Source organism: Triticum dicoccoides, chromosome 7B (genome assembly GCF_002162155.2).
Source record: "Triticum dicoccoides isolate Atlit2015 ecotype Zavitan chromosome 7B, WEW_v2.0, whole genome shotgun sequence".
In the NCBI taxonomy this organism is placed as follows: Eukaryota; Viridiplantae; Streptophyta; class Magnoliopsida; order Poales; family Poaceae; genus Triticum; species Triticum dicoccoides.
The window spans coordinates 609,570,985-609,583,679 of NC_041393.1; the positions used below are offsets into that span (position 1 = coordinate 609,570,985).

The 12,695-nt window shown below is 48.0% G+C and overlaps 1 protein-coding gene across 1 annotated transcript in view; it reads right to left on the minus strand.

Annotated features, from left to right (window-relative positions):
- LOC119339205 (probable 2-oxoglutarate-dependent dioxygenase At3g50210) overlaps positions 1–12,695 on the minus strand; it is a 62,191-nt gene that overhangs the window by 20,778 nt on the left and 28,718 nt on the right. Inside the window, exon 4 of the mRNA XM_037611344.1 lies at positions 11,176–11,180. Coding sequence (XP_037467241.1) covers positions 11,176–11,180 — 5 coding nt within the window. The remainder of the gene's footprint in view (positions 1–11,175; positions 11,181–12,695) is intronic.

Here is a 12,695-nt window from a genome sequence, read left to right on the forward strand (position 1 = left end):
GAAGTTTTTTGAGCATCAGGAATTTACAATTCCAGGTTGCAGCAAGCATGACAACCCGGCACTTGGGGTCTACATATGTGGAATATTCAGTTTACGACTAATGATTGAGATGAATAACCCGGATTTCTTCAAGGATGCAACACTTATATTGAAGCAAGTCTTAAGCTATCACTATGTTCTCTTCTTAAGACTTGGGGGCTACAGGTATTATGCATATAAAGGAGGAACGTCTTCAAATTATCAGTTTTGAATAAATCAATCACGAAGATCAATTACATGACCCGGTGTCAACAACAATTATGACCCGGCATCGTCTGTTTTATAACCCAGCAATTTTAGTAATGATAAACCGACAATTTTTACATCTTCAAACCGGCTGGAAGTCAGATGAGTATTTCAAGATCAATATTTTTTAAGCCGGTGCTTTGGAAGCCGATTCAAGTGGATTATTTTCTGCAATATTTCTCTATAAGAGACCAATGTCAGCAAATTGATTCTGAAGCTAGCTTATTGACTTGGATTTCTCAAAAGAAGTATCTAGATTTTTTGCATTCACAAAGTTCGAACGTATCTACTAAAGGAGATTTGCTATAAGTTCGTGAGCATGTATTAAGAAGGAGATGATCATGTGCCGGTTTACAAGAATTTTTAACCATGAGTACAACTTGTCAAAGTTATTCTTGTGTTTGTTTGACAGGATCAGTTTAACATGGATAAATCCAAATTAAACTGGGGGCTCATGTTGGGGATATACCCCGCGGTATGATCCGGCCGGAAATATGACTCGGCTGGACTTGGCGGTTTACTTAAGACCAGGTTGACACTTGGCGATGCACTAGCGACCCGCCCTGACTAAACGGTTTATAACCAACCTGCCTGAACATTATGACTTACTTGTAACCGGCGGGCGGGACAGACGGATGCCAAGGCCCAAGGCAAAGAAGGCCGGTTTATATTAATGGTGGACCGGTTTAAAGAGGAAAGGCATGAAGAATATTTACCTTACAAGGAGTTAAGACCCGGACTTGTATCCGGTTTGTATTAGAAGGTAGACTAGTCCTAATCCTAATAGGACTCTACATGTAACCCGCCCCTTCAACTTATATAAGGAGGGGCCAGGCACCCCAAGAGGGGGGAGGATAATCTGAGGGCTAGACATAACTAGGAGAGCCGGTTTACGGCGGCTCCCAGATGATGATAATAAGACCTAGCCACAAACAGCATGTAGGGTTGTTATCGGATGATGTTTCTCGGGGCCCGAAGCTGTCTCAATCCTTGTCTTGCGTGTTACGTCTCTCGATTCCTCTTAACCCCTCTCAAGCCAGCACATAGATGCGTTGGTCTCATGACTAAGTCCTCACACTAGGACATCTGACGTGACAATTCCACGACAGTTGGCGCCCACCGTGGGGCTTGCGCACGGTGGTGTTGAGTTCTTTGAGGGATCTCTTCAGGGATTGAGAAACTTGCGACATGTCAGAAAGCGCCATCACGAAAAGCATGCAGGATAACCCAGTATTCAAGTTTGAAGATTGAAAAGATTAGGGTTGCAAGCGCCGCCGCATGCAACCCTATATGATCCGTTGAATTCAACTTTCTGTTGTTGTTTCCGTACGTGATTGGGCAATCTGTCCGGGTCGACCGAATATTACTGCTTATCCCACATTACGGAAGTGTGAGATCTGTCCGGTTACACGGCCATGCAAAATTTCGCTGGCTAAGACAATACAGCAATTCATCAGGGGATTTGATAGATCACTGTTATTACTATTTGTGGGAGGGAATCTGAGAAGGTCTGCTATATGGTCGCAAGTAGTACTACTATTCATCAGGAGGCCACACTGCCGTTTGGATCCGCACACGCACAACCAAAGGCAAAAGTCAAAACTCAACTCGACCCGGACGATTTTGTTCAAGCTGGCCACGACCTAGAGAAGGACCCTGGCGTGCACACGGATTTAGACGATTCGGCGGCGCCAAACTCGCCCTTAACCGCCGTACGTTGTGTCAGGATAAAGCAAGACCATGAAGACAATTTTAAGGCAGAGCGATTTGTCAATCAGTTAGGTCGTTCTGCAGGAGTACTACCGATCCTTGAAGCAGTACGCGCATGAGTATCAGAAGGATCACGTGATGAAGGATCTAAGCTGGACTGACAGATAGCAATTTTAGTAATCAAAGGATCAACCATAGGAAGGACTAATGTGCATCCGGGCGGATTAATGTACATGCGAGATTTTTGTCAGTAAATTGATGTGTATGGACAAAGTGACTCCGATTACCAGTCTCCTACACTGATCAGAAGTGGTGGCAGCAATACAGTCCACATGCGTCAGGTTGCACTGATGTGCATTAGAGACGGTTAGCAAGACATCCTGATCAAATTCTCTTAGACGTTTCACATCGGTTGTCCAAATGTATCAGGTGCTATTTATTCAGTTTATTTTATCAGTACCTATTAATTTGTCTGCGAGCAGTTACTTGGGCATGTAGTATTGTTTCGCAGGACAATTGTTCATTACAAATGAGGCGTTATACTATGAGTACGGAGCATGTGCTGGCAACGTTCTGCACCGGTGTTTCATCCGTGCCACACTACCTGATGAATGAAGTGCGCAAGTCGCCGTCCCTGTCAGGACCCCGACTCAATGTCACATCGATCTAGCTGGTAACACCTCATATCACTTTGCGGCCTCACGCACGGTATCCCCACGGGTGTCGCCTTACCTTTGCCCGGGACCGTTTGCGCCTTTTGGCTCACGTATATGATAGTGTCGCTAGCATCCATATGATAAAGAGCCCGGGCTGACATGACTAGTCGTAAACCCAAAGTGGCACAGACTTACAGGGACAGGCATCCATGACCCAGCTTCGAACGTGTCGGTCATCAGCAAGTGGGTCCGGGCTGTAGCACTGGGCTAGCAGGACTCCGGTAAACCGGGCTGTAGCGGGCTAACAGGACTCCGGTACTCAAAGCGTGACATTTCCCCGAAGGGACAGACACAGGAACGAAGAAGGACACATGCCGGCCAGCCTAAGTGTTCCAGAGCAGTAGCAAGCTACCATGGCTCAGCGGTAACACTAGGAGACATTTCCCGGTAAGAGAGGCTACTAAAGATAAACAACTAGATAGTCAGATCCCACACATACCAAGCATTTCAATCATACACACAATATGCTCAATATGTGCAAATACAACGAAGCATCACAACATGACTCTAAGACACAAGTACTTTATTTAAGGCTCAGGGAGCCATACATAACATACACAAAGGTACGGGTCACACGACCCAACATTCAAGTCATACAGTCATACAAACCAGCAGCGGAAGTAACTTGTCTGAGTACAGACAACTAGTAAAATAAAAGAGGCTTGGGAAGCCTAGCTATACTACAAGGTCCTTCACAAGCTCAGGGTCACCACCTGGGTCTTTAGCCTACTCGTTGATGTCAACGTCTACATAGAACCCATCAGAAGGGGTTGCAGCGTCTTCTGTAAAATGTAGATTATAGCAACATGAGTACAAAGGTACTCAGCAAGACTTACATCAGATCCTATATACATGCATATTATCAAGAAGGGTTGGTGGAGTTATTGCAGCAAGCCAGCTTTGACTCTTGGCTAGACTATCCTACGATACTCCAACTTGAAATGGTTTTGCGCACACGAGTCCACTACTCACCACTTCAATACACTACCGAGGATCCACCTCCGTCTCCCTGCGGAAGAGCCATCCTCGGCACTCACACTTATCTTGAGGCTTTTAACAGTTTCCATTTACTTGTCTATGAACTGTATAGGCAACCAAGTAGTCCTTTACCGCGGACGCGGCTATTCGAATAGATCATGTTAACCCTGCTGGGGTGTACTCCTTCATACACGCTCTCACCACTTACCGTCGTTTACACGACATGTACTCGGCAACCTTCAAGCGGAAGCCCAACGTGGGTGTCGGCCACGACCTACCTAATCACCTAAGCCTCCAGTCCAGGTTTATCGCCTATCCAGGTTCCATCCGCAGGGAGTCCGGCCGAGGTTTCCCATACGGCCCCGAACGATGTGAACAGGGTTCCCGAAATACCTAACGGGTATTCGGTACACCGTGCCACGTACCTACCGCATCACAGCCCACCCCTACGGTCAGCGCTGTCCACGGCCTCCAGTAGGCTACAAACACCAGAAACTACTTGCAACTCCTGGACGGAGAACTAGGGTGAATAAGAAGCCGAGAGGGTCCATTGGTTTCGGGCCCAATGCATGGTAGTAGCTGATTCTTAAATCACACATACAGATCTCAGTGCTTAAGGTCGGCTTCAATGAAACAACCCACCATGTACTCCTACATGGCCTCTCATCGATACCTTTACCAAATCGTGTTCACCACACCACTCTCATTACCGACATAATCATTTCACTCTAGCCCATCACCCAGATGAACCAGACCTGACATGACTCTAAGCATAGCAGCCATAGCAAGGTAGGAACAACACATACATATGGCTCAATCAACTCCTACACATGCTAGTGGGTTTCATCTAGTTACTGTGGCAATGACAGGTCATGCAGAGGAAATGGGTTCAACTACCGTAGCACACAGCAGTTTGAAACGCGTTGTCTTAATGCAGTAAAAGAGAGCAGGAGCGAGAACATGGGATTGTATCGATATGATCAAATGGTTGGTTGCTTGCCTGATGGTTCGATGCACTGATACGGTTCTTCGTTAGGGTAATCACGGTACTCCTCGGAGGCAGAACCTGTCGCAAAGGACATCGATACACAACCATCACCAAACAATGTGCAACAATATGATGCATGCATGAAACATGGCAATATGAATGTGTTGGGCTAATGCGACTAAAACCAGAAGGGTTTGAACAAATTTGAATCAAAGATTCAAATTTCAAACTCAAACATGGCCTTTTAAAGTGCTTTTCCTTGTTCTGCTTAAAACATCAATTTAACTTGTTTGATCATGCATGAAAATAGTACAGATGGATAGATTGGATTTTTCTGATCATTTTTCATATATAATTTGTCCAATTTGGAGTTACAGAATAAAAGTTATGAATTTTTGAAGTTTAAATAATATTCTGGAATTTCCTGATTTAAATTAAATCCAGAAATATAAATATTGCGCCAGCATGATGTCAGCATGACGTCAGTGGTCAACTGTGGCTGGCTGGAGTGAAACCTGACGTGTGGGGTCCACACGTCAGTGACAGGGGGGGTTTAACAGGATTAAATTAATCCTAATTAGGGGTTAGTGGCGCTGGGGCCCACTGGTCAGTGTCAGGGGGTTAACTAACAGTGGTTAGCGCTAATGATGTCCACCTGGCCGACGGGGCCCACGCGTCAGTGACCCTGGGGGGTCAAACCCCAGGTCGGACAAGTCAAACCCCACCGGCGACATGACGCCGACGAGGTCCGAGATGGCGGCGTGATGCGGGATCGCGCTACAGGGCACAGGCGAGGCTGTGCTTGGGCTCGTTGGAGAGCCCTTGCTCCCGCGCGTCGAATGGTGGTGGTGGCCGTGCCTGAGGTGGCCGGAGTCGACGGCAGCGAGCTCGGCTGCGGCCGCCGGGGTTCGGTCGTGCACGGAAACGGGGTTGGAGCTCGAAGGCGAGCGAAGCGAGGCGCTAGGGATGCTCTATGGAGCCTTACGAACTCGTTGGACTCGCCAGGGTGACCAAATGGTCACCGGAGCCGCGTCGACGGTGAGCTCGGCAACGGCGGAGGTTCCGCCGTGGTGGGGAGGAGGCTACGGTGAGAGAACGAGGGGGGAGAAGAGGGGGAAACGGTGGCGTAGCTCACCGCGGTTGCAGTGGGCGTCGAAGCGGGCTCGGGGACGCGCTGGAGACGGCGAATCGACGGCGACGGTGGTCGGAGCCCGAGGAGGGGAACGGCGACGTGGCGGCGATGCAGGGCTTCCGGAGACCCGTGGAGCGGTGGGGAGGAAGAGGAGGTCGAGGCGGAGCCGCTGAGCCGCTGAGCTAGTCGGGGGAGCGAGGGGTGGCCGGAGACGGCTGCTATGGCGAACGGCGGCGACGGTGGTGTTCGGCCGTGTGAGAGAGAGAGCGAGGGAGAGGAGGGGAGAGCCGAGGGAGAGTGAGAGAGAGCAGGGGGAGGCGTGGCGTCGTCCGGGGCATCGAGCGAGGAGGGGAGGGCAGGCAGGCAGGGAGAGAGGTGGCGTGGCATGGTGGCGCGCGCGCGCGCCGGCCACACTCCCCTCCCTCTGTCGAGGACGAAGACGACAGAGGAGGGAGGCGGGCTGGGCCGCCTGCTGGCTGGGCCGACCAGCTGGCTGGGCCGCACAGGGAGGAGCCCAGGTAAGTTTCTCCCTTTATTTATTTTTCTGTTTTCTAATTTCTGACATTTGTTTTGATTTAAATAATATATTAAATCATTTATTTAACTTATGCCAATTTTTGCAGGAGCTAGATATATTATTCCAGAGCTCCTTTATAATGGCATAATATTTGGACATATATTAATATATATAATTAATATATTTCCAATGCAAATATTTATGCATTAATTCCAAATGCCCAAAATAAATACCTATGAGCTCTTAAAAATATTGGTTTGATTTTTATCTCTGCCCAATATTTTCAGAGAGCAACATGAGCATTTTCTTGGACCCTTTTGGAGAAATTTTTATTTGGGTCATTTTCAAAATGATTCTGAGGGTTTCACAGATCCCCATTTCAAGTTTCTGATGAAAGAGTAAACATGATGCAACACTCTAATGTATGACTAGCTAGGGTGTGACAACTCACCCCCACTCAAAAGAATCTCGTCCCGAGATTTGGTTTCCTCCGGGAAGAAGGCGGGATACTCGAGTCGAATACGATCCTCCCTTTCCCAAGTTGCTTCATCCTCAGAATGGTGCGACCACTGAACTTTGAGGAACTTGATGTTCTGACGTCGAGTGGTACGCTCGGCCTGATTGAGGACACGAATGGGGTACTCTCGATATGTAAGATTATCTTGAAGATCAAGCGTTTCGTGGTCCACTTCACGGATAGGATCCGAGAAGCAACGCCTGAGTTGAGAAACGTGGAAGACATCGTGGACTTTGGAGAGGTGCAGAGGTAGTTCCAACTGGTAGGCAACTTCTCCTCGTTTGGCAAGAATGCGAAAAGGTCCAATGTAACGAGGAGCCAATTTGCCTTTGATACCGAAACGATGGGTTCCCTTCAGAGGGGTGACCCGAAGATAAGCCTTCTCTTCAACCTCGAAAGTCATAGCCTTATGTTTTCGGTCATATTGACTCTTTTGACGAGATTGGGCTGTTTTCAACTTTTCACGAACGATGCGAACTTGTTCTTCTGCTTCCTGAATCATGTCCGGGCCAAAGAATTGTCTTTCCCCGGTCTCTGACCAGTTCAGGGGTGTTCGACACCGTCGTCCATAGAGAACTTCAAAAGGGGCTTTACCCAAGCTAGATTGATAGCTGTTGTTGTAAGCGAATTCGGCAAATGGAAGGCACTTCTCCCAGTCCATTCCGAATGAGATAACAGAGGCTCGAAGCATGTCTTCTAGAATCTGGTTGACACGTTCCACTTGACCACTTGACTAAGGGTGGAAAGCGGTGCTAAAGGAGAGACGGGTTCCCATAGCATTTTGGAAACTTTCCCAAAATCGAGAGGTGAAAAGACTTCCTCGATCCGAGTTAATTTCCAAAGGAACACCATGGAGGGACACTATTCGGGAGATGTATAAGTCTGCCAGCTGGCTAGCGGTTATACTCTCGCGAACAGGTAAGAAATGGGCTACTTTGGAAAGACGATCGACCACGACGAAGATAGCATTATTCCCTCTCTTGGTCCTGGGAAAACCGGTAATGAAATCCATACCAATTTTATCCCATTTCCATTCAGGAATAGCTAAGGTTTGAAGGGTGCCAGCAGGCCGTTGGTGCTCTGCTTTAACACGACGACAGACGTCGCAATTTGCAATATACTGAGCAATTTCTCTCTTCATCCTAGTCCACCAGAACCTCTGGTGTAGGTCCTGATACATCTTAGTACTACCGGGATGAATGGTGAGAGGAGATTCATGAGCTTCCTTAAGGATCAAACGCCTCAGGTTTCGCACTTTGGGAACCACTAGCCGATTCCCGAAGTATACGACCCCTTGATCATTAATGGAGAAGCAATTCGCAATTCCTTCCTGAATGTTTCTCTTGATGCGGGAGATTCCCGGATCTACCTTCTGTGCTTTGATAATCTGATCCGTAAGGGTAGGTTTTGCCACCAAGGTGGAAAGAAAACCTTGAGGAACAATGTGAAGGTTAAGCTTCCGAAATTCCTCATGGAGAAGCGGTTGACTTTGTTGTAACATCAGATTGTTACAATAAGATTTACGACTTAGCGCATCAGCCATGACGTTGGCTTTCCCTGGGGTGTAGGTTATTCCTAAATCGAAATCTGTGATCAATTCAACCCAACGACTTTGCCTGAGATTCAGATCTGGTTGGGTGAAAATGTACTTCAGGCTTTGGTGATCAGTGAATATTTCGCAACGATTACCGAGGAGGTAATGTCGCCAGGTCTTAAGTGCATAGACTACGGCTGCAAGCTCTAGATCATGGGTAGGATAATTCTCCTCATGTGGGTGCAATTGCCGTGAAGCGTAGGCAATTACATGTCGATCTTGCATAAGGATGCAACCTAGTCCTTGTCACGAGGCGTCGCAGTAGATAACAAAGTCTTTGGAGAAGTCTGGCGGTACCAGTACGGGAGCAGAAGTCAGGCGTCTTTTCAGTTCCTGAAAGCTGTGCTCACATTGTGGAGTCCATTCGAACTTCTTATCTTTCTTGAGGAGTTCGGTTAGAGGTTTGGCAACTTTGGAGAAGTTCTCGACAAAGCGACGACAATAGCTCGCTAAGCCCAGAAAGCTCCGAACTTGCTTGACCGATTCAGGTGGAGTCCAATTAAGGACGGCTTGAACTCGCTCAGGGTTAACAGCAATACCTTTACCAGATATTACATGACCCAGGTAGGTCACTTCTGGCAACCAGAATTCACATTTAGAAAATTTGGCATAAAGGCGATGCCCTCGAAGTTTCTTCAACACTAGCCTTAGATGTTCGGCATGCTCTTCCTCGTTTTTGGAGTAGATGAGTATATCATCGAGGTAAACCACGACGAATTTATCCAAATACTCCATGAAGATTGAGTTCATTAACCGAGAAAAGGTGGCTGGAGCGTTGGTTAATCCGAAGGACATGACGGTGTACTCGTATTGGCCATAACGAGTAACAAAGGCCGTTTTAGGAACGTCCCCGTTTCTGATTTTGATTTGATGGTAGCCCAACCTCAAATCCATCTTGGAGAAGACTGAGGATCCAGCGAGCTGATCATACAGATCGTTGATCCTGGGAAGTGGATATTTGTTTCTGATTGTGACCAAATTGACAGGTCGGTAATCTACAACCATCCGGTCCGTACCATCCTTCTTCCTGACGAATAGGACGGGGCAAGCCCACGGAGAAGAGCTAGGTCGGATGAAACCCTTTTTCAAGGACTCATCAAGTTGTTTCTTACGCTCGGCTAGTTCTAGGGGTGCCATCTTACAAGGTCTTCTAGCAATCGGAACGGTTCCTGGAATGAGGTCTATTACGAACTCAACATCCCTGTCAGGTGGAACACCTGGCAATTCCTCTGGGAAAACATCCGGAAAGTCACGGACTACCGGAACGTCCTCAAGGTCTGGCAAAGGGCTGGCGTTAAGAGAATATAATTGTCGCTTGGCTAATCGGGTCAAGACATTGACTATCTTGCCCGAAGGGTGAGTGAGTTGAACAGTCCTAGAGAAGCAATCAATTTTGGCATGATGAGCTGACATCCAGTCCATACCCAAAATGATATTAATATCTGAAAATTTAAGGGCTATCAAAGAGGCAAGGAAAACAAGTCTGTCGACTTGGATTTCATTTCCATGGCTTACTCTAGAAGTTTGCCATTTGGATCCCGGAGTTTGAATTACCATAGAGGTTGGCATATCACCGAATGCGACGTTATGCAAACGAGCATAATTTTCAGATATAAAAGAATGAGAGGCTCCTGTATCGAAAAGAACAGATGCCGGGTGGCAATTGACAAGAAGCGTACCGAGAACGACGTTGGGATCCTCTTAAGCTTCTTCGGCAGAGATACAGTTGACATGGCCACGTGAGGCGGTGACCGGCTTGGCGTGGAATATTTTTCCTGTCGGCTTGCCACGGCCAACAGCTTTAGCAGATTGATTGGGGTTGGTCTGGGGACACTCACGCATATAGTGGCCAGATTCCCCACACTTCAAACAAGTCACGGAACTAGTACGTGGAGGAGCATTGTTGGTTGGACCCCCATAGGGCTTGGCCGGTGCAGACTGTTGAACGGGGCGAGGCGCCTGGAAGGATGGCCTCGGTGTGAACCTGGATGGCAGGGCGGTGTTGGGTACCCACACGCGGCGCTTCTGAGGACCAGCACCGGACGAGGAACCCATATCACGGCCATGCTTGCGTGTTGCGTCATAGTCAGTCTGACCAGTTTCAGCACTGATGGCTTTGTTGACAAGTTTCTGAAAAGATGTGCACTCATGCAGACGGAGGTCACGGCGAAGCTCAGGACTAAGGCCCTTACGGAACCTTGCTTGCTTCTTGGCGTCAGTAGAAACTTCCTCGGTTGCATATCGTGCGAGGTTACCAAACTCCCTTCTGTAAACATCCACAGAAAGTCGGCCTTGGGTGAAACTGCAAAATTCCTCACGTTTACGGTCCATGAGACCCTCCGGAATGTGATGTTCACGGAAAGCCTCGCTGAACTCAGCCCAAGTAGTGACATGGCCCACCGGGCGCATAGCTCCATAATTTTCCCACCATAGACTGGCGGGGCCTTCAAGATGATATGCAGCAAAGGTGACCTTGTCAGCCTCCGCTACCAGCGCGGAACGCAGTTTGTGAGCAATACTGCGAAGCCAGTCATCAGCGTCGAGAGGCTCGACGGAGTGGTGGAACGTGGGTGGATGTAATTTGATAAAATCACTGAGTGACACCACGTTAGTCCTCTGATGGTGTGCCGTGTTCTGTTCAATACGCTCCAACAAACGGTTGGTCTCCCGCTTGTTTCTCTCAGCTTCCATCATAACCTCGGCTAGGGAAGGAGGATGAGGCAGATTTTCATTCCTACCTTCACTGCCTTCGGCCTGCTCTTGAGAAGCAGCGTTAGCGCGCGTGTTGACCATCCTAGGTAAACAAGACAATGATTTAGTCAGAATGTTAAAATTCCGACAAAGGATAAAAATGTAAGGAATAACTCGAAATGCAAGATGATCATCCGTATGACATGGTAGATACAGAAACTGCTTCTTTTATTCCATCGTCATACACACCATACAGGGTTTAGTACAAGACCAAACAAAGTACTATTACGGTGAAAAGAGGATTACATCTCATCGGAGGCATTCCAAGCTCCTATACATTATTTTTCTACACCTCCGGAAAGAGTACAAACTAGGTCATATCCCACGAGTCACGCGGGACGATAGACGACAAGCTAGTGCGAACTAGTGATACTACCACTAACTCAGACTGATCCGTAGTAGTCCTCGTAAAAGTCACCTCCATAGCCTGGAAGCTCAACATGATCATCCGGAAACAGACGATCTCGCGGAGCTTGTGGACCATAGGGGCTAGGATGAGGTCTTGGACCAACAGACGGTGGCCTGCGGGGACCGCGAGGTGGGGTGATGCCTCCTACATCACGCCAAACCATCACGTCTGGCAGAGCAGATCTCACAGGATAGAGATCGCGCATATCTGAATATCTAGCTTGCACCGCCGGTGCGAACCGAGTCAAGGTGGCCCAGTGGTCAGCACGGGTATTGAAGAGCTCTAACCTCAAGGCCCGATTTTCACGGTCCTTATCCTCGAGCATCTCAGCAGTGGTGCGAGTCCGTGAATCCTCCTGAGTGGGGTCAGCATAGATAGCTTGGAGATACCCTTGTGCTCCCGGAAGTGATCCTGGCATATACCGGAAATTAGAGTCCCGAAATAAACCAGATCTGACTCGCATAATGGTCATCATAGAGTAGGCGGCGTCCTGCACAGCCATCTCAATAGTAACCCCGAGTCCATAAGAGCAGTGAAGGGGCTCGGTGGACCCAGGATAAGATGGAAATATCCTGACAGTGCAGAGATACTGGCTTTGATTAAAGTCTCGGAATTGCTCTTCGACCGTGTACTCAGGATACCAGCGGTATCCAGCCTCAGTCATTACCCTGACCAACTTGGCGGTATGGCCGGGTACATCTAGGCATCGAGTCAGGCGAACCACTTGATTGAGGTCGCGAGTGGCCATCTGAAAGCACAATCATAATGCAAAGGCATTAGAATTTCCAGCAAAATTTCGGCAGCATAACAGCTGTAAATGCTCAAGAAGGATTTTGAGACATTTGACAAAGGATTTCGTACACACTCAACATCATCATATCAAAGTTCTGAAACCATTCTAACAACATAATGTGGTAGTAGAACTGAACTAGGCTTGTATCCATCAAACTTATAAGGTACTACTGATTAGTAACACGTGATCCTGATAGAGAGTATAGATCCTAATTCCTTAACCCCCGGTGGAGGAATGGACTGACTCAGATCAGAATGTCATAAGATAAAGGAGTAAAAGAGCCTTACGTTCCAACCCACAACCAA